The sequence below is a fragment of the Miniopterus schreibersii genome, assembly GCF_964146895.1.
Source record: "Miniopterus schreibersii genome assembly, chromosome: 4".
NCBI lineage: Eukaryota > Metazoa > Chordata > Mammalia > Chiroptera > Miniopteridae > Miniopterus > Miniopterus schreibersii.
Genome location: NC_138105.1, coordinates 18,315,432 through 18,332,612, shown reverse-complemented (window position 1 = coordinate 18,332,612; position 17,181 = coordinate 18,315,432). Strand labels below are relative to the sequence as shown.

Genomic DNA, 17,181 nt, shown 5'->3' with positions numbered 1-17,181 from the left:
CACATTGTAATCTCAGGAAGAGGCAAACAAGCCTGTAGGAAAACAGCTTCTGAACATCTTGTTCTCTAACCTAGCCCTAGATGTCTTCTTCCAAGAAGTGTGACTGGTTGTGACATCTTCCAGTGGACCCTGCCCTGGGGTGAGGGGCTCTGATAATGCTGCATCTTCTGTTCGTTTTCAAAGATTTGTCACCATTTGCAAACAGGCAGGTTCCTTTCCCTTCATTCTGTCCTGTTAGGATATGGGTGAAGGAAAGGTGGTTCTAAATATCCACAACTTAAGTGTATTAGGACCACCACCAAAAAGGGGCAGGAGCCTGGGATTCAAGACCTAATTTGGAAAACAAGATAAACAATCTAATGACCAGATTGCAAACCTATATTGTGATTACTTTTCAACTCCTGTTTTATCTTGATGGTATTGGTGTGAGTCCAAAGTACAGTTGTTCCTTGGTGTATGAACAGGAGATTGATTCCAGGACCCCCTTCAGATACCTAAATTTGAGATGCTCAAGTCCCTTATCTAAAATGGCATAGAATAATGCATACAGTCAGCCCTGTGGATTCAAAAACCTGGGGATATGGAGGGCTGACTGTATATTGAAAAAGTCTGCATATAATTGGACCTACACAATTCAAACCTGTGTTGTTCAAGGGTCAACTGTAATTTGCCTGGTGGCAGAGACCTGGTATTTCCTTTTAGGCTTAGGCAGATCTCTGGGGCTGGGACATGGGCGTAGATTTTTTGTGGGGTTTAAAGCTCCCATACTCTAATGCTGATCCTCTGATTCAAACTCTTGGTCCTTCGTTCAAATTAAATGGATGATGATCTGGCTTTCTCTCTCAAACCATTCTCTAGTTCCCTAGCCCTTATAGCACACAGCATCTCAAGAAAAGTAAGCTTCTACCAGCAGTCTTATATCCGTAATACCTACTGTTGTTGTTTTGTAGTAGGGATTAACAGAAGGGAGACCTCATTTCCACACTGATCCTTTTTGGAAGCCTTTGACACTCCTCTGCTAGTGCTTCTGTGGCTGATCTTTCTCAGCCCTGTTTTGGTGAATCCTTCCATTACCCCTTACATGTTGATGTGCCCAGGGCTCTTCTTTCGCTGTATCTTCTCGCCAAATGATACCTTAATGCATTGCTCTTGGATTTCACTACATTCAAATCTGCATCATTAGCCCAAAGTTCTGTGAGCTGCTCCATTTGAGCATTCCACAGACATCGTACATCCCCAATATAAGATAAGGCCCTCCCCTTGTGTTCTCTATTATATTGGGTGTATTACTAGCTACCAAGACTCTCAGGTCTGGAGATTAGGAGAATTATCTTAGTTTATCTCCCTCCCCCCACCCCACCCTTAGTTAGTTATCTTATCCTTCCTCCTCTGTGTATCTGGATCCCCCCACTTCTCTCTATCCTTCCATTCACTGCCCTTTTGTCCACCCCATTTCACTAGGCTGGAGTCCTCACCTTCATTCTCACTCTTCTCCATCCCATCCCCTATTCCCCCCACCAGACTACTTATGTGCTTAAAAGCTGAGTTGTCATAGATGGCGCCTCACAATCTGCTCACAAGCCTTGCCCTCCAGCACTGCTAAGACACTTTAAGTATACACCGCTTTGTAAGAGGCTCAAAAACGTTCTGAGAACATAAAATATACAGAGCCTTGCTCCCTGAAGTGTGATTCTAAGGACCTGCTGACCTAAGGGTCTGCATCACCCAGGATCTTACTAAAAACCCAGACTTTCCACCCCACACCTATATCAGAATTCTCATTTTAACAAGCTCTCCAGGTAATGTGCATATTAAAGTTTGAGAAGCACTGACTTATAAAAGTCTTTTTAAAAAAATTAATGAGTGAAGAAATCAGAGCTAAGGGAAAATCTGATGAAGCCAGAACTTTAATATTGATAAATGCCTTAAATCAGGTGGTCTGTACTTTATTTGGAGGGTGGAGCTGTGGAGGTATACTGATTTTGAAGAAGCCAGAGGACAACTGGATGAAGTGATTTTTAGTGTATATAGGTACTAGGTTTAGTCTCCCACCACCTCCTGCCTCCTTTTATATCACTGTGTGCATCAAAAAACCTAAGGCCAGACTCTCCGACCTTCCTTTCCTGAGAGTGAAAGACGAAGCCTTCCTCACCTGAAGTTAGGTTAGCTGTGGCTGAGAGATCAAAAATCAGGCCTTTCCTATCCCCCAACCTTTATTCATTCTTCCAGATATCACCCCTTCCAGAAAACCCACCCTCCATGCCTGCCGTTGGTGCTGTGCACCAGGCCTTCACGGCACTTTCACCCTCTGCTGTAATTGATTAATGGAACACAGCTGCACCGAAAGGCACAGGCTCTGGGATCAGAAACACTCGGGTCTGACTCCCTGGAACTCCCAGAAGATATGTGGCTTTGAACCTCTCTGGGTTTTAGTTTCCTCACCTGTAAAATGTGGCAAATAATAGTGATTTACTGTTTTAAACTGCTGAAAGGACCGGGTGAATTAATACATGGTAGTAACGTGTGCAGTACCTCACTTGACCCCAGAGCCCAGCTGTAAACAGTGAATAGTAAACAGCTGAGGGGCATGAGCGCCGGACTTCTTCCAACTTTTGTTCAGCCCGGGGCATGCTCCCTCGCGGGTAGGGCGGGACCGTCGGGTTGACTGACTGGCGGGTGACCCGCCCCGGGCGTGACGTAGTCTTGGTGGTGTTGCTGCGGCTGCACGTGGTCGACGGAGTCCTCCTCAGACTCTGCTGCGCTCCGCGCCTCAGTACCAGCCGTTTGCCTTCCTCCTCTTCCTGCTCTTCTCGCTCGCTATGTCCACGTTCACGAGCTGCCCGATTCCCGGGGGCAGAGACCGGCTGCCCGACTGCTACAGCACCACGCCGGGGGGCACGCTATACGCCACTACCCCGGGAGGTCAGCTGGCCGGGCTGGGGTCCGCAGGCAGCGGGCAGGGGTGGGGAGGGGCGCGCTTGCACTGGTCCGCAGCCCCTTCCGCTGGTTGTAGCTTGAGGGAAGTGGGAGAGGTAGGGGAGGGGAGGTGGAGCCCAAGCCTAGTTTCCGGGTAACTTTGGGCTGAAATCCTCACTGGTCTGGGTTCTGGGAGGCTTGGTCACCCTCCGCTCCCTACTTTGCCGCCTGGAGGCCCCAACTGAGCGCGGCCTCAGCAGGAATCGCCAGGTTTTGCAGAGTTGTTAGAGCGGGTCGTGTCGTTGGGGGCATGGGCTTCGGGGTATCTGTGGCTGGCTTGCTAGCGGCTGTTTGGGCAAGCAGCCTGGGATCATGAGCTGCTGGGCTTCCCACTCAGGGGTTCCTGCCACGTGGGGGCTGAGGGGAGGGCTGAGAACAAGGGCAGGGCCCTTTGAGGACAGGATTAGGTGCCAAGTTCCTCCAGGCTGGGCTGAGCCTGATAGGACTTGGGAGGGGTCAGGATAAGAACAGTATGTCCTGTTTTATACGGAACACAGCTCCTCCCTGCAGGATATCAGAGCCCAGGTGGCAACACTGGGTGAACCGCCTTCACATCTGCTATTTAGCCTCCTGATCCAACTAAGGCTGGAGGTCTAGGCCTCACCTTGTGAAACAAAGCAATGAAGTGGCAGAGCCAGAGAAGAGCAGCCTGAAGTACCTGACTCCAAATTTGGTTCTCCTCCTAGAAGGAAGACCTGAAGCTCCCCTAAACCAAAAGCTCCTGCCTGGGCCAGCTGGGATGTTGCACTTGCTTAGCTACATCCTGGTTAGGCCCAGAAGTCTTTAAGTGCTGTGAAGGCTAGTCAGCTGAGATCCTGGCTGGGCTACAATGCAGTACTTTAAAACACAGGGAAAAGTGACCCCTAGGTCCCTAAAAGGCCTTTCTGGGGCCCCAGACAGCTCTCTACACAAGCTCCTGCCTCTTACGTAGCCCCTACCCCTTGACAGGCACCAGGATCATCTACGACAGAAAGTTCCTGCTGGAGTGCAAGAATTCACCCATTGCCCGGACACCCCCCTGCTGCCTCCCTCAGATTCCCGGGGTCACAACTCCTCCAACAGCCCCACCCTCCAAGCTGGAGGAGCTGAAGGAGCAGAAGGAGACAGAGGAAGAGATACTCGGTAAGGAAAGCAGGAACTGACCTAAAATTAAGAAATGCCTGAGTCCAAATGCACTGGTTAAGTAGAGAGGGAGTTCAGTTCTGAGGGGTTTCTGCACAAGCTGAGCCTGCAGACCCTCAGCCCAGCAACCAGTCCTCCTGCCTTTTCTCTCTCCAGATGACGCACAATTTGAAATGGACATCTAATCCGGTGCAGATGACCCGTGTGTGGAGTTAGAGGAATCCCTCTTGCCACTGCTGCCACCACCTCTTCCTGGGGTATCCAAAGGCCGGCTGGCCTCATCTAATCTGGAAGGGAGTGACTTGGTTCTAGGCCTCCCTTAGTTCTGAGGCAGCTAGACCAAGGATAGGAGTGGGCACCTCGCCAAGCCCTTAGCTCTATTTTCTCTTCCGACTATAGGCACTCCTCTCAACCCCCAGCCTCCACACGGGCTGAGGCAGGGACTGGAGGATGGAGTATGTCACTGTCTGACTGCTTAGTAAATACTGAAAGAAATGCCTTGGCTCGTGTTCTCAATGCTGATCTTCCCACCTCAGCCACACAGCTGAGGGCCCCAGCAGACCTGGTTAGGATCGACAGTCCCAGGTTCCCTTCCCAGCTCAGATTGAGCCCACTTCCAGTAGCAGTCTGAGCCTGTGTTAGGCTACAGGGGCAAGCTACAGAAGCCACCGAACTGTAAACAGCAGTAGCCTGACCCCTGCCAAGGGCTGTTTCAGCCTTTCCAGGAAGCAGCCTTCCTGGAATCAGTCCTCTCCTGTAATCCCTATCTCTACCAAGCCAGGAAAAAAAGGCACTGCCCTAACCTTTTAGCCTTCTCTGGTCTCTTCCTCATGCCTTCTCAGCCTCCCACCTTTAAGAACTAATCCCCTTATTCCAACACAAAACCTGTACTGGCCCTTCTCACAGGCCCCTTCAACCTGATTCCATTGTCTTCAAAGAGTCAGAAGAGACCTTAGTGCCCAAAATGAGGCAGCAGCTTATTTGGTAAGTCAGATGGTCATAATTATATCCCCCTTCCCCAGGATAAAAGGTCATGATCCCATGTCTCAGCAATCTGGTCTTTTTCTCCAATTTATTTCAGCTATGTTCTAATAATCTGATTCTAATTTCCATAGCACTTGCATAACTTAAGGGTGATACAGTGCAAACAAGGCAGTCTCCTTTTCTTGGAAAATTCTCCCCATGCTATTCAAACCTCTGTTCTCATGCTGAAATAAAATCATACAAAGACAGGGTTACTCAGCCCAGCAAGGGATGTGCATTTAGTTCTATTTTGGGGGAAGTGGCAGACAGTAATCTGGTCATGCCTAGTAAGACCATTCATGATGAATGGAGGAAGAACAGAGGTTTGTAGGGTACACAGTCAAGGACACCAGAAGTGACCAGTTTGGAATAAGAAGGATTTATCACCTACCCAGGGCCCACATTGAGATGTTTTTTATTGAAATGCATATGTTAGGGGTAACAAGTGACCTCCCTGTGGCCCAGGTGGGACCTCTTCCCCCAGAGGTGGGTCAGGCCAAGAACCCCAGCAGGGCAGTCAGTCCTCCCAAGTGCTAAGAGGGAGCCAAGTAAGACAAGGCCTCCCATGCCTAGGCATAGGAGATGGTGAGGTGAGTCTGAGGAACCCACAGGATTATGAGTCCTGTTGGACACCTGGTACAGTCTGGTTCTCCTCGGCTGTGGCTGCAGATTTCTCTTCATCAGCCTCCTCCTCTGAAGACAGACTCCTCTTTTCTGCAATTAATCTTTTAACTCCCACCATCCACTGACTGACTTCAGTCACGTGGTCAACCATGAGTGAGCGGTGGATGTCATCTGCTGCATCCCACCGGTGGCTTGAAAGCTCTGAGGAGAGAGAGAGAGGCTAAGCAAGCAGTCTGGGGCAAAACACAGCTCCCACTCCTCCCCTCCCAACTGGTCATCACCACCTATTCCCGCTCAGCCAACCACAGCAGGATAAGGGACTTAGGCTATACCAAGGGACCCACTCATACCTTGCACCAGCAGAGCCATCCTCTTCTTTACAGGCATTGACAGCTTCCCTCCAGCCCACTGTTCCTGCAGCAGAGCCAGGCGTCGGCTAATGTCATCACATACCTGCTTCTGAGAGACAGAAAGCCCCTCTAAGTCAGTGCTGCCAGCACAACAGGGGCAGGGGAATCCTAGCACCATATAGGAAGCACCTGCTTTTTCTGGCCCAGGAACTTTACATTTAATCCTAGCATTCTGGTTCCTTACCCAAAGATTAGAGGCCCCACTGAGAATTTGATGAAACCAGTGGATCTCTTTCCAAGAAAAAAGCATGTAAGGCTAGAATTTTAAAATTTCCAGTGTCTCAGACCCTCAGAAACTCATTTTATAGTGCTACTTTACAAATAAGGAAACTAAGGACCAAATAGGTGAAAATTACTCTGCTACTTTTTTTTAAGACTCCTCAGATCCCTTGTCTCCAGAGAATTTAGGAAAGAGGCTTCCCTCCCTCCCTGAGCACAATATCTGCAAGGTCTGCTCTGAATGGCTTAGAGGTCCTAGAGAGATGATAATCAGGCTGTTTATCACTAAAGGGAATTGAATTCAATTCTCATTCCTACCAGCCTCTTCTGACTGGTCTTCAAGAGTCTCTTGAACCCTCCTGAAACGCTGTGTTTATTTTTCTGGGAAGGCCTTAGCAGATTCCAAAGGGGTCCATAACTCAGGAAGGGTTAAGAGCCACGGCCCAGAGGGTCAAAGGGTCTACCTTTGGGAGACCTCTGCATCTGGCTGTCCATAGGAACCCTCCCCAGCCTTAGCAGGTTTGGCTGAGTGGTTACAGTGTCAGCCTGCGGACTGAAGGGTCCTGGGTTCACTTCCAGCCAAGGGCACGTACCTCGGCTGTAGGCTTGATCCCTGGCCCCAGTTGGGGTGTGTGCAGGAGGCAACCAATTGATGCGTCTCTTTCACATCAGTGTTTCTCTCTCCCTTCCACTCTCTCTCTGAAAAAGCAATGGAAAAAATATTCTCCAGTAAGGATTAAAAAAAAAAAAAAAGGAACCCTCCCCATCATCCCATCCCACCAGAGTGCCAGGGCTTACCTTTGTGTGGCCACGGCAATCATCCAGTGCCTGTTCCAGAGGTCTCAGCACATCTTCCAGTAGAGTCTCACACTCAATGACTGGGAGATCTGTGGGGTCCACAGTGGAGGCAGGACAACTCCCCACAGCTGGGGGCCTGGAAACTGTACTTGAAGGAGGTGGAGGCCCCATTGGGGGGGCCCCAGGAGAAGTCTCTGAGGTGGGGACTGAAAAGGTGAAGCAGGATCAAACAAGCATAAGTACAGCTGCCAAAATAGGTAAGAAGCTCAACTCTAACTTCATGTCTTCTAAGGAGGGCTACTCTGGAACAACTCATTCAAAAGTGTATATAAAGTCCCTCCTATGTGTGAGGCACCAGAGATAGAGTAGTAAGCCAGGTAGATGAGGTTCCTGATCTCAGAGCTTCAATTGGGGGGGAACAAAAGAAAAATCACCAAATTATGCTGTGTACTACAAAAAATAAAGTGGATTAAGTGAAAAAGCGGGATAGAGGCACCTACCTAGAACGCCATTTAATTTTATCCTAGCCCACCCACTATGTGACATTTGGCAAGTTACTTTTAACCTGAGCTGGGATAGTATAGTAATAGCACTTACTTTACAGAGCTGCAATGATGATTAGAATATAGATACAGTTGCTAGATTAGTGTGTAGTGAAAAGTGCTCACAGAGTTAAGAACTGATGGATGAGATAGATGCAGCCACGAAAAGCTGAAGGAAATGAGTACTAGGTAGAGGTAAGGGCAGCACCCAAGAGGCAGGAAAAGTCAAGACGTTAATTCTGTATGCTCTGAATTGATGAGAACAGGTCAAGAATGGAGGCAGGGCCACCAGCTGGGAGGTTAATGGTGAAGTAGTAGTCCTGGAAAGAGAAGAGAAGGTGCTGGCATGGACTCGAGCGAAGACTCAAGATGAGGGGAAATGGAGCAGTCAGATTTATTTAGGAGGGAGTAGCAACAGGACTCGGTGGATTGGGGGTGAGGGACAGGAGTCAAGATGACTCCTGGTTTCTGATTTTAGTAATGGGATGGTGGAACCACTTCAGAAAAAGATTAGAAAAAATCAAGAACTTGCTCTTGGGCATCAACATCCACACAGATATTTAATTCATCTAATAATGTGGCCTCTCGGTTTCTTGACCTCACCTCCAGTGATCATTGTTTCCACTTGACCTCGGCCTCTCATTCCCCTCTGCGTGTTCTCAAGAACACTGAACTATCTCCAAAATCTGACCACCCCTCCTACCCTTCCTTCCAGCTCAGCTACTCAGATTTAACCATGTATTAAAATCACTCTCTTATAAACACTCTTACCTCACTTATCCCCTCCCACTGCCCCACTTTCCTGGTGAACCCAACTTGCCTGCACTTGTTGGAAGGAAAAATAAACCATGCTGAGGAGTTACACATTAAACACACGGCAAAAGGTTTCAGAAGGTATCCAGTGCCGCTCGGAAGTCCTACACTTGGCCTCATTTTCCCACTCTTCGGAACAACTATTTCACATCTTACCTCCTCTACACTTTCTACCCACCCCCTTTCCCTTTCCCTTTCCCTTTCCCTTTCCCTGCCGTGTCTCTACCTTGGCACTAGCTTATATCATTCCTAGCTTATATCATTCCTCTGCAGTGCTTGGTGTGGAGAAAAGAGGGGTGCTGAAAGCTGAAGCTGAGCCTCTTTCTCAGGGCCACAGCCCCACCCATTGGCATGGGAACTGGTCAGGGGAAAAGGCAGCCCTCCTCTAAACTTTTCAGTGGCTTTCATCTTTACATAGATTAAAATACAAATTCCTTCTCCTGGCTAACAAAACCATGGTCTGGCCCCTGCCAACTACTTATCTCTATCCCTAGCCCACTGTGCTCTAGCCACTAGTCTCTGAACTTGCTGAACATGTTCTCCAGGCCTTTGCACTAGCTGTTTCCAATGCCTGAAATACTCTGGCACCTGATCTTTTTTTTTTTTTTTTTTTTTAATTGATTTCAGAGAGAGGAAGGGAGAGGGGGAGAGAGAGAAACATCAATGATGAGAGTTGTCATTGATCAGCTGTCATTGATCAGCTGCCTCTTGCACGCCTCAGACTGGGGATGGAGCCCACAACCCCCGCAGGTGCTCTGACCAGAATCGAACCACAATCTCCTGGACCCTAGATTGATGCTCAACGGCTGAGCCATCGCCAGCGAGCGAAGATAAATAGCTTTTGATCATTCAGATTTCAGCTTAAATGTCAGCCCCTCAGATACCTCAGCTACGTGGTCACTCTCATCAGTTTTATTTCTCTGCAAAGCCCTTACCACTATTTCATTTGTGTATCTTCAAAGCTACAGTGTGGACTCCATGAAAGCAGAAACCTTTTTGTCCTAATTACTGACTAATTCGCCCTCAAACAGTGCCTGGCTCATATAGTTGGTGCTCGGTGGACAATAATGAGTAACACGTTAAGTCTGAGATGCTTATTATATAGCCAAGTGAAGATGTAGAACAAATGGATATTCCACTATGGAGTTCTGGAAAGAGACGGGGTGGAAATAAAATTTGAAAATAACTTGAGAGTAAAAACTACATTAAAACCATAGGTTTGGATGAGATCACCTTGGATGAAAGCATAGAGTCTTTTGAAACCACATACCATTTATTGACCTGGGCAGCAGAGAAGGGGCTCAGAAAAGGGCCTGCCCTGCGGCGCCTTCTGGGGCTCCGACCTCTCCTCACGGAGTTCTCGGAGGAGCAAAAGGAACCTCGGGACAAGCTTATCCCTGGCACCGCCCATTCTCGGCCGGTCTCCGCGCCCTGGGCCCCCACGCACCTCTGGGGGCTCCATCCTGGGGAGCGGCGACCCTCTTGGTGAGCGGAGTGCGCTTGGGTCCGCCGGCCTGGGTCTGCAGCCCGTAGGAGAACTGCGGCGGGTCGTTCCAGCCGCGCTCCTTGTTGCCTGCGGAGGGGAGGGCAAGAGTGAAGCGGCCCGGGGGGCGGCAGGGCGCGCAGCCCGCGCCGCCGTCGCCGCCGCCCCCGCCGTCGCCGGGGCACAGGCGGCCCGGCGCCCCTGGCCCGCCGCCCCGCTCACCCGGTTTAACGTAGAGCTCCGCCATGTCCGCTTCCGCAGCCAGCTGGGCAGCGCGTCACTTCCGGGCGGCCTCGCCGAGCTGCTGGGCGCCCCGCCCTGGCCGGTCGCCCGGAGCCGCGGGGACCCGGCACCCGCTGTCCGAGAGACGGGCTCCGGTCGCCGAGTGGGGCCGCCTTCCAGGGGCGGCGCTCTGGGAGCCCTACTACCCTCAGTCTCGCCCCGCCTCACAGGTGCTCGCAGGGGCAAGTGTAAACCACCAGGACTGCCCCACCTGGGCCCCTGTGAGCAGCCAGGTAGACCCCAGAACCTCACCTCTGGCCGCTGCCTCTACACTGTCCCCTCTAGGCTCGATTACTAGGACAGGATGCCCTCCCTCACAGGTCTACTCGGGAAAGCTAGTCCTGCCTCAGGCCAGGGAGCGTCTCATCCGAGCTCCCACAGCTCTCTGAGAGTTCCCAGTTGAACTACATGCTATCTTCTGTCTTGTTCATCTCCCTGACAGTCTCAGAAAGTAAAAACCCTATTTTATTACATCCCCAATGCTTAGTTTAGTGCTTGGCAAAGAGAAGACATTTAAAAATATATTTATTGAATGAAGTCAGATTTCCATCACACCCATGCCCTCATGTGGCTACAGGCAGCCGCCAACACCAAGCACAGACACAGACGCTTCACACAGGTTAACCCCCCAACCCTGTCGCAGGCCCAATATACTCACACCCAGTGAGGTCACTGAGGGATTTTTATTTATACTGATTTTGCTATAAAGTGTTGCTGAGGTAGAGCCAACTGTCCAGGGCTGGACGGGGCAAGGAACACAGGGACCCAGGGAAAGGAGAGCCAGGGTCCTAGGTTGTGGTGCAGGGCCTCTCAGTTATTCATATAAACAATAAATTGGGCAATAAATAGAGGGTGCACAAGGTTGGAGGGACAGGCAGAAGGCTCCAAAGGGTGAGAGGCTGCAGGCCACTGGGGAACGAAGGGGTAGAGATTGGGCATGGACCCAGAGCCTCTTTACCCAGTCATCCCAGATCAATTTAGGACATATGGAGCAGAGAGGGTTTCAGTCGGAAGGCATCAAGAAAAGAGAAGATGCCCCGCTTTCGAGGGGCAGCCCCTGCACCCCCAACCCCTCCTTTGAGTAAGGGGAGAGGCAGGGGACCTCCTGGGGAGTCCACAGAGCTGGTCCGCTTGAGCCGCAGGCGGGCACGGGCCTGGGCACCCCAGGCCTTGCCTCGAGCTGCAGAGGCCACAAGACACTTCTGGTACTGAACCTAGGGAGAAGGGGTATGTGAGGATCCAACTCCCTTCTGCCTCGGACTCCCTGAGAGCTTCTGCAGAACAAGGGACTGGCCAAGGCTTCAGTCTGACATGAGGCTCATAGTCCACCACATCTGGAGCCCCTACAGCATTCCCAGGTAGCTCAAGAACAAAAACATTAACACTTGACATTTACTGAGCACTTAAAGGGGGCTGGACACTGTGCTAAATGCTTTGTATACTGTAACAGTGCAATTACTTATCAGGTGTTACTATCCCCATTTTACAAATGAGGAAATTGAGATTTAGAGAGAATACATGACTTGCCCAAGGTCACCTAGCCAGAAAATGGTAGAAATGGGACTCAAACTGCAGAGCCTGTGCTCTTAACCATACTGCTGACTATGCTCTTACCACTATGCTGACTCTCCATCTCTCACTGGAGTGGACTGGTCCCTAGCAAAGTGGATCCCCTAGTCAAGCAGAGGGTCTTCCACGCAAACTCCATTCCCAATGCAACTGCCCCAATCTTCTCTCATTTGAACTCAACAGGGTACTCAATGGTCTTCCTACATCTTGTGTATTCCAAATCTTTTACCTACACTATAGCTTAAGTGGTCTTCCTAATCCACACACCTGACTTCACTGTCCTGCTCAAAGCCTTTCAATGGCTCACAGGATAAAATGCACTTATCACCCTGACCTATAAGTTCTTCCATGACCTAGTTTCTGCCATTCTTTCTGCCCCCATCTCTCACTCCAGATACACTAGATTCTCTCAGATTCTCTAATCCACTAACATCTCTCACCTTCACAGCTGGAGTTCCCTGTACTTGGCCTACCTTCTGTTCTACTCCCCTTCATCTAGCTAACTTCCTCCTTAGACCGTCAACTCTCAATTTCCTATCACCTCTTACAGGTAGGCTTCTTGAACCCCTGAACGGACCTTCTCCTCCATCATCCTGCAGTGTCCAACTTCTTTCTGGTCTGTCTCTGCTTCAACCTAAGGCTCTGCCCTCTATACCACTGAATTCCTGGGGTCAAGTATAGTGCCTGGCACCCTGCGGGCACTCATATACTGAAGAGTGAGAGCATTCCACAAGCAAATGCCCACAGATACCAGGAAATTACCTAAATGAGACAAAAAGAAAAGACAATGCCCACCCTACAGGGCACAGCCCCTACACAATTCCAGCTGAATGTTGAAATTTATGCATGTGAACCCAGTTGTCAGAGCTGCTGATATTTTAAGAAAAACAGGAATAACAATTATTGTGTGAAATGTCCTGGCTTTTAAATACTGGCAACTCAGCCCTGGCTGGTTTGGCTCAGTGGTTAAGAGTATCGGCCCTTAGACTACAGAGTATGGGGTTCAATTCTGGCCAAGAGCACATGCCTCAATTGCAGGCTCCATCCCTGGCCCTGGTTGGGGTATGTGCAGGAGGCAACCAAGCAATCTCTCTCTCTCACATCGATGTTTCTCTCTCCCCCCTCCCCCTTCCACTTTCTCTGAAAAGCAATGGGAAAAATATCCTCGGGTGAGGATTAAAAATAAATGAATAAATAAATATTGGAGACTCATTAAAACATATTAAAAACAGCATGAGGGCCAAATAAAACACTATGAACCATAGTCAGCCCTTGTATCACTGGTCTGTGATTTCTGGAGAGGCTGCCAATCCTGAGCCGCAGTCACCAGTACAAAGCAGCTGCGGGGCAGCCCCACCCACCACTCCTACCCCTAACTCACCATGCAAGCAGCCTGCACAGCTTCGGAGAGTCCCCCTGCATGAGGCTGGCACCAGAAGGCCGCGCACTGGAAGCTCTGTCGGCCCAGGTCAGCAATGAGGCCAAAGGTGTGTGGGTCGCGGCCAACACCAATAAAGGTCACAAGGCGCACAGGGCACTGCCATAGTGGTTCCTCCTCTGCATCAGCCTCTGCCTGCCCACACCAGGCCTAGTCACTAGAGGGCCAGGCACAGGCTGGATCCACTGAGCAATTTCCAGCAGCAAGCAATGATGCCCGGCATCCCTGCCCACCCCTCCACAGCCGCCAACTTCACCTTCTGGTACCTGAATGGGATGTGCAGTCATGAGAGAGTCAGACACACTGAGCATGGCGGGGACCCAGGAATCCCGGTCCCCCCGGGTGGTGAGGATACCAATGGCCTCGTTCAGCACATCCATTCCTGGGGTGAAATACCCACCATCATGTCTCCCAGACATAAAGAAGGAATCTGCAGGGAGTGTCTAATCCCCTCTCACTGACTCGGAATTCAGGGAGATGGGGAGACTCCCTGTGGCTGCGCTCAGAATCCTGAGCTGGGGAGGGTAGTACATCCCAGGCCTTACAGGGCCATGGAAGCATGCTGAGAAACAGCGGTAGATCCTACCTCACCCAGCTTCCCCTTGGCTTATACAGCCCCCCAGCCCCTCCAGCCCACTCAGTCCTCACCCATGGCTTTGGTGACTGGCAGGGTCCCCATGTACAGTGCCTCATACTTCTGAGCAGCCTGGCTCACCGCATCCAGCAGCTCCACTGAAATATACACAGCATGTTGGCCCGTGTGCTCTCTCCACAACCCTTTCCCCACCCTTCTGAGAGCTGAAGCTAGCAGAAGATAGAAGAAAAGGCCATGGATATGCCTCCAATTCAGGGCTTGGGATTCCTAGAACCAGGATGCCTCAGAAGTTCCATATTTCCAAGGAAGTACTAAGTAAGCAGGACCCCCCTCCCATCTTTCACTAAAACAGCATACTGCTGCAGTGCAGGACCTCCCTCCCCATACCTTGCCTTGGCAGATCTTCAGGGGAGATTGGGTCTAGGGAACAGCAAGAGGAATCACCACTGACCCCCACTCGCTCTGACAAGATCTGAAACACAATGCAGCTAGCTTGAGTCACGAGAGGAATTGAGGTAAGGGAGCCAATACTACCCTGCCCCAACCACCCTGGCAAGTTCAGACCCAGCTCCATACCACATTCCCTACCCCACTCCTGGCCCTTACCTGGGCACAGAGCCCATGTAGGGCACTGGCGATGGCCTTGGCAGGGACGTCACAGCGAAACACATGGCACTTGAGCATACAGCTGTCTTTGTCACCCGCCACAAAAGCAAAGTCCCTGGCAGGTCAGAGATGGGGCTGGGATAGAGGCTGGGTAGGGGCAGGGGCCTATAATGCCTGCAGGAAGCTAAAAAGTCAGGCAGGGGATATGGAAAGGATGGACATGGAGGTCAGGGCTGGGGCTCAAGGCACCTGGCTGTCACTCACCTGTCACTGTTCCAGAAGCATGTGGGAGCACAGAAGAGAATCAGCTCAGCCTCTCAGGCTCTCCCCCATCTGTCCCTGCTGAGCTGGGCCCACCCTCCCCAACCAGGGCTGCACCAGGCAGGGGAGGCAGAGCTTGGGTCCATGTCAGAGGATCTGTGTCCAGGGGTTCAAGTACAAGGGATCAGCATCAGTAGGGAACACAGCCTGCAGGGGGTGGAAGGAGCAACTTTCACCTGAGGGGATGTAGGGGTCCTCACCGGCCCTTGGAGCTGCCCACACCCCATACACGGATGTGCACCAGAGGCTGGCAGTGGATCAGACTGTGGTCCAGCGGATTCACCAAGCTCATGGCATCCTTCTTCAGGATCATTAACATGTTCTGGCCCTGCCAAGGACAGAGGACAGCCCAGAGCTCAGATGAAGGAGGCTGCCATGGGGAACAGGCAATTCAGAGACAACTACCTCTGCTGGACATTGGGCTGAACCCGTTGAAGGCTGGCTAGCTCACCTCGCCCCAGGCACCATCTGGAGGCTGGCTCCGGCTGCGGGTCTGGGCCAGCTGCTGGATGCAGTTATTGACTGCAATACTGCTCTTCCCTGGTACCAGGTCCTCTTCGGGTACCTCTACCCACCCCAGAGAGCGGACTGCGAAGCACTGACAGATTGGGAAAAAGGACAGGAGGGCCCCAAGTGAGTAGAAGTGGAATAGGGTAGAAGATGCCACAGGCTCCACACATACAAACCCTCTGATACCCCCTCCCTTGATCATCTCTGCTCAGCCCAATCCCACCTTTCTCTTGGGACCCTCCCCAATGCCGCGGGCTGGCCCTCAGGCCCAAGTCACTACCTTGGCCCCAGGTTCCATGCTCTGGATGTAGGATTCCTCACCATACCAGGACAGAGAGTTACTGGAACAGAACAGAGCTGGTAAGGGACCGCACTTCCTACAGAAGGGACACTGGTGAGGCACAGACTACTTGATAGGCAAAGATGTGGGATTAAGACCCAGAATATAGTGTCCCCAACATAAAACCAGAACAGGACAAGGCCCAGGACATATTACATGTAACATAAAAAGTGTGAATTAGAATCTGAGGAAAAATTCAGGACACGGGACATAGAATAAAAGTTGCAAACATGGAGCCAGGTCCAAAATGTGAACCAGAGCCCCAAATTGGGATAAGAGAACCTAGAACACAGGATGGGAACCTCCATGGACAGAGCCCATGACAGTAGCCAAGGTCTAGAACATATGTCAGGACCCAGAACACAGAAAAGAACATGTGGCAAAAGACAGAGCTTGGAACAAGGGCAAAACTCAAAATACTGAGAGTCAAGAACATGGGCTAGAGTTCAGAACCTGGGCTGGAAACCAGCTGCACCTCTGAGTGCTATGGAACCCCAAGCCTTTCATTTGACCTGGCCTATCCCTGTTACCTCCGGTCCAGTGAGCTCTCCAGGCTGGAGAAGGATCTCCCCTTGGGGGGCCGAAGTCCCCAAATCCCGTCCATCCTCTGCAGAAAGGGGGCTAAGTCAGTGTAGCAGCAGGCTAGCTCCACACATGGCTTAGGCCCCCTCCTCACATTCCACCTACCGTGCCTGGGTCCTCTGCATCTCCTGGCTCCCAGGTTGGGCGCTGCCACTGGGTACTACCACTGGGTACGTGCCAATAGTAAGTACCCGCAGCATCGTGGATCTTCCTCCAGCCAGGGGGCAGGCCTGGCTCTCCCTCGAGACTCTGGTCCCCCCACAAGTCATCTACAGGAACATAGAATGGGGATGGAGAACACAGGAGTGGAGGAGGGCATATTTGCGGGTTCAGAATAACACCTTGTCAACTCTTATGCTGCAGTCCAGGCCGACCGTCCAGGCTCCCAATCTTGGATATTATGACAGCGCCAACACCAGGATTCATCTGTACCCTGGTTCTCACCCCGGGATGTACCCTCCTCCCTGTCTTTGGGCCTTGGGGTAGCCCTCTCAACTCCCAGTCCTCCCTCCCATCGGGCCCCCTCCGTGCACACCATCGCAATTGACCAGAATTATAGCCAGCATGTAATCCTTGCCCAGCATAGCCCCGGCCGCGTCCCCGCCGGCCTCTGCCGGCCTGCACCCTCAGCCCAGCTCGATCTCTGGAGTTGCTACGCGGAGAAGTCCAGCCTCTCTGCGCCGGAGTCAGCCGAGCCAGCGGATGCTGCACAAATCCAGGGCGGGGCAGGGGCCGGGTCCTGGGGTTGAAATATGACGGGCCTGAGCAGCGCCTCCCGCCGAGAGGTGGCGCAAGCAAACAGGCGTCTGAATTCCCGAGCGGATGCGCGTCCCGGGAAGGAGCACCGTGGCCAGCGCAGCAGCCGACGGCACCGCGCAACTATGAGCTCAGCAAGCAGCGGGTGACCGGCCGCGTTCACGCGCACCCG

The 17,181-nt window shown here is 51.5% G+C and overlaps 3 protein-coding genes across 13 annotated transcripts in view; 1 reads left to right on the top strand and 2 right to left on the bottom strand.

Annotated features, from left to right (window-relative positions):
• LOC308556839 (ankyrin repeat and KH domain-containing protein 1) overlaps positions 1-4,593 on the top strand; it is a gene marked incomplete at its 3' end in the record, with an annotated part of 119,112 nt that extends 114,519 nt beyond the window's left edge. For all 11 annotated transcript variants that reach the window (XM_081136497.1, XM_081136501.1, XM_081136510.1 and 8 more), the window contains 2 exons: positions 3,925-4,098; positions 4,255-4,593. In XM_081136497.1, coding sequence (XP_080992623.1) covers positions 3,925-4,098; positions 4,255-4,258 — 178 coding nt within the window. The remainder of the gene's footprint in view (positions 1-3,924; positions 4,099-4,254) is intronic.
• Positions 4,594-5,519: 926 nt separating this feature from the next.
• Positions 5,520-10,950, bottom strand: SRA1 (steroid receptor RNA activator 1). The gene is made up of 5 exons (XM_081136532.1): positions 10,233-10,950; positions 9,975-10,100; positions 7,173-7,378; positions 6,096-6,204; positions 5,520-5,946 (listed from the first exon to the last, which is right to left on the bottom strand). Exons 1-5 carry the CDS (start codon positions 10,255-10,257, stop codon positions 5,735-5,737), a joined length of 678 nt encoding a protein of 225 aa, XP_080992658.1. The 5' UTR covers positions 10,258-10,950; the 3' UTR covers positions 5,520-5,734.
• On the bottom strand, positions 10,801-16,980 carry APBB3 (amyloid beta precursor protein binding family B member 3). The gene is made up of 12 exons (XM_081136528.1): positions 16,789-16,980; positions 16,359-16,522; positions 16,202-16,278; positions 15,612-15,672; positions 15,273-15,419; positions 15,022-15,149; positions 14,501-14,615; positions 14,282-14,366; positions 13,948-14,031; positions 13,566-13,681; positions 13,243-13,434; positions 10,801-11,506 (listed from the first exon to the last, which is right to left on the bottom strand). The coding sequence occupies exons 1-12, from the start codon at positions 16,835-16,837 to the stop codon at positions 11,270-11,272; spliced, it is 1,455 nt and encodes a 484-aa protein (XP_080992654.1). The 5' UTR covers positions 16,838-16,980; the 3' UTR covers positions 10,801-11,269.
• Between the last annotated feature and the right edge of the window lie 201 nt (positions 16,981-17,181).

What these genes read in the sequence shown, in the direction of transcription:
- APBB3 (XM_081136528.1), bottom strand. Translation starts at nt 16,837, where the DNA reads ATGCTGGGCAAGGATTACATGCTGGCTATAATTCTGGTCAATTGCGAT. An exon ending in AATTCTGGTCAATTGCGATG is followed by an intron (nt 16,523 to 16,788) that starts GTGTGCACGGAG and finishes ATGTTCCTGTAG; the next exon opens with ATGACTTGTGGGGGGACCAG. An exon ending in TACATGGGCTCTGTGCCCAG is followed by an intron (nt 14,367 to 14,500) that starts GTAAGGGCCAGG and finishes ATTGTGTTTCAG; the next exon opens with ATCTTGTCAGAGCGAGTGGG.
- SRA1 (XM_081136532.1), bottom strand. Translation starts at nt 10,257, where the DNA reads ATGGCGGAGCTCTACGTTAAACCGG. An exon ending in CCAGGATGGAGCCCCCAGAG is followed by an intron (nt 7,379 to 9,974) that starts GTGCGTGGGGGC and finishes TCACCTTTTCAG; the next exon opens with TCCCCACCTCAGAGACTTCT. An exon ending in GATGGCTCTGCTGGTGCAAG is followed by an intron (nt 5,947 to 6,095) that starts GTATGAGTGGGT and finishes CTCTCTCCTCAG; the next exon opens with AGCTTTCAAGCCACCGGTGG.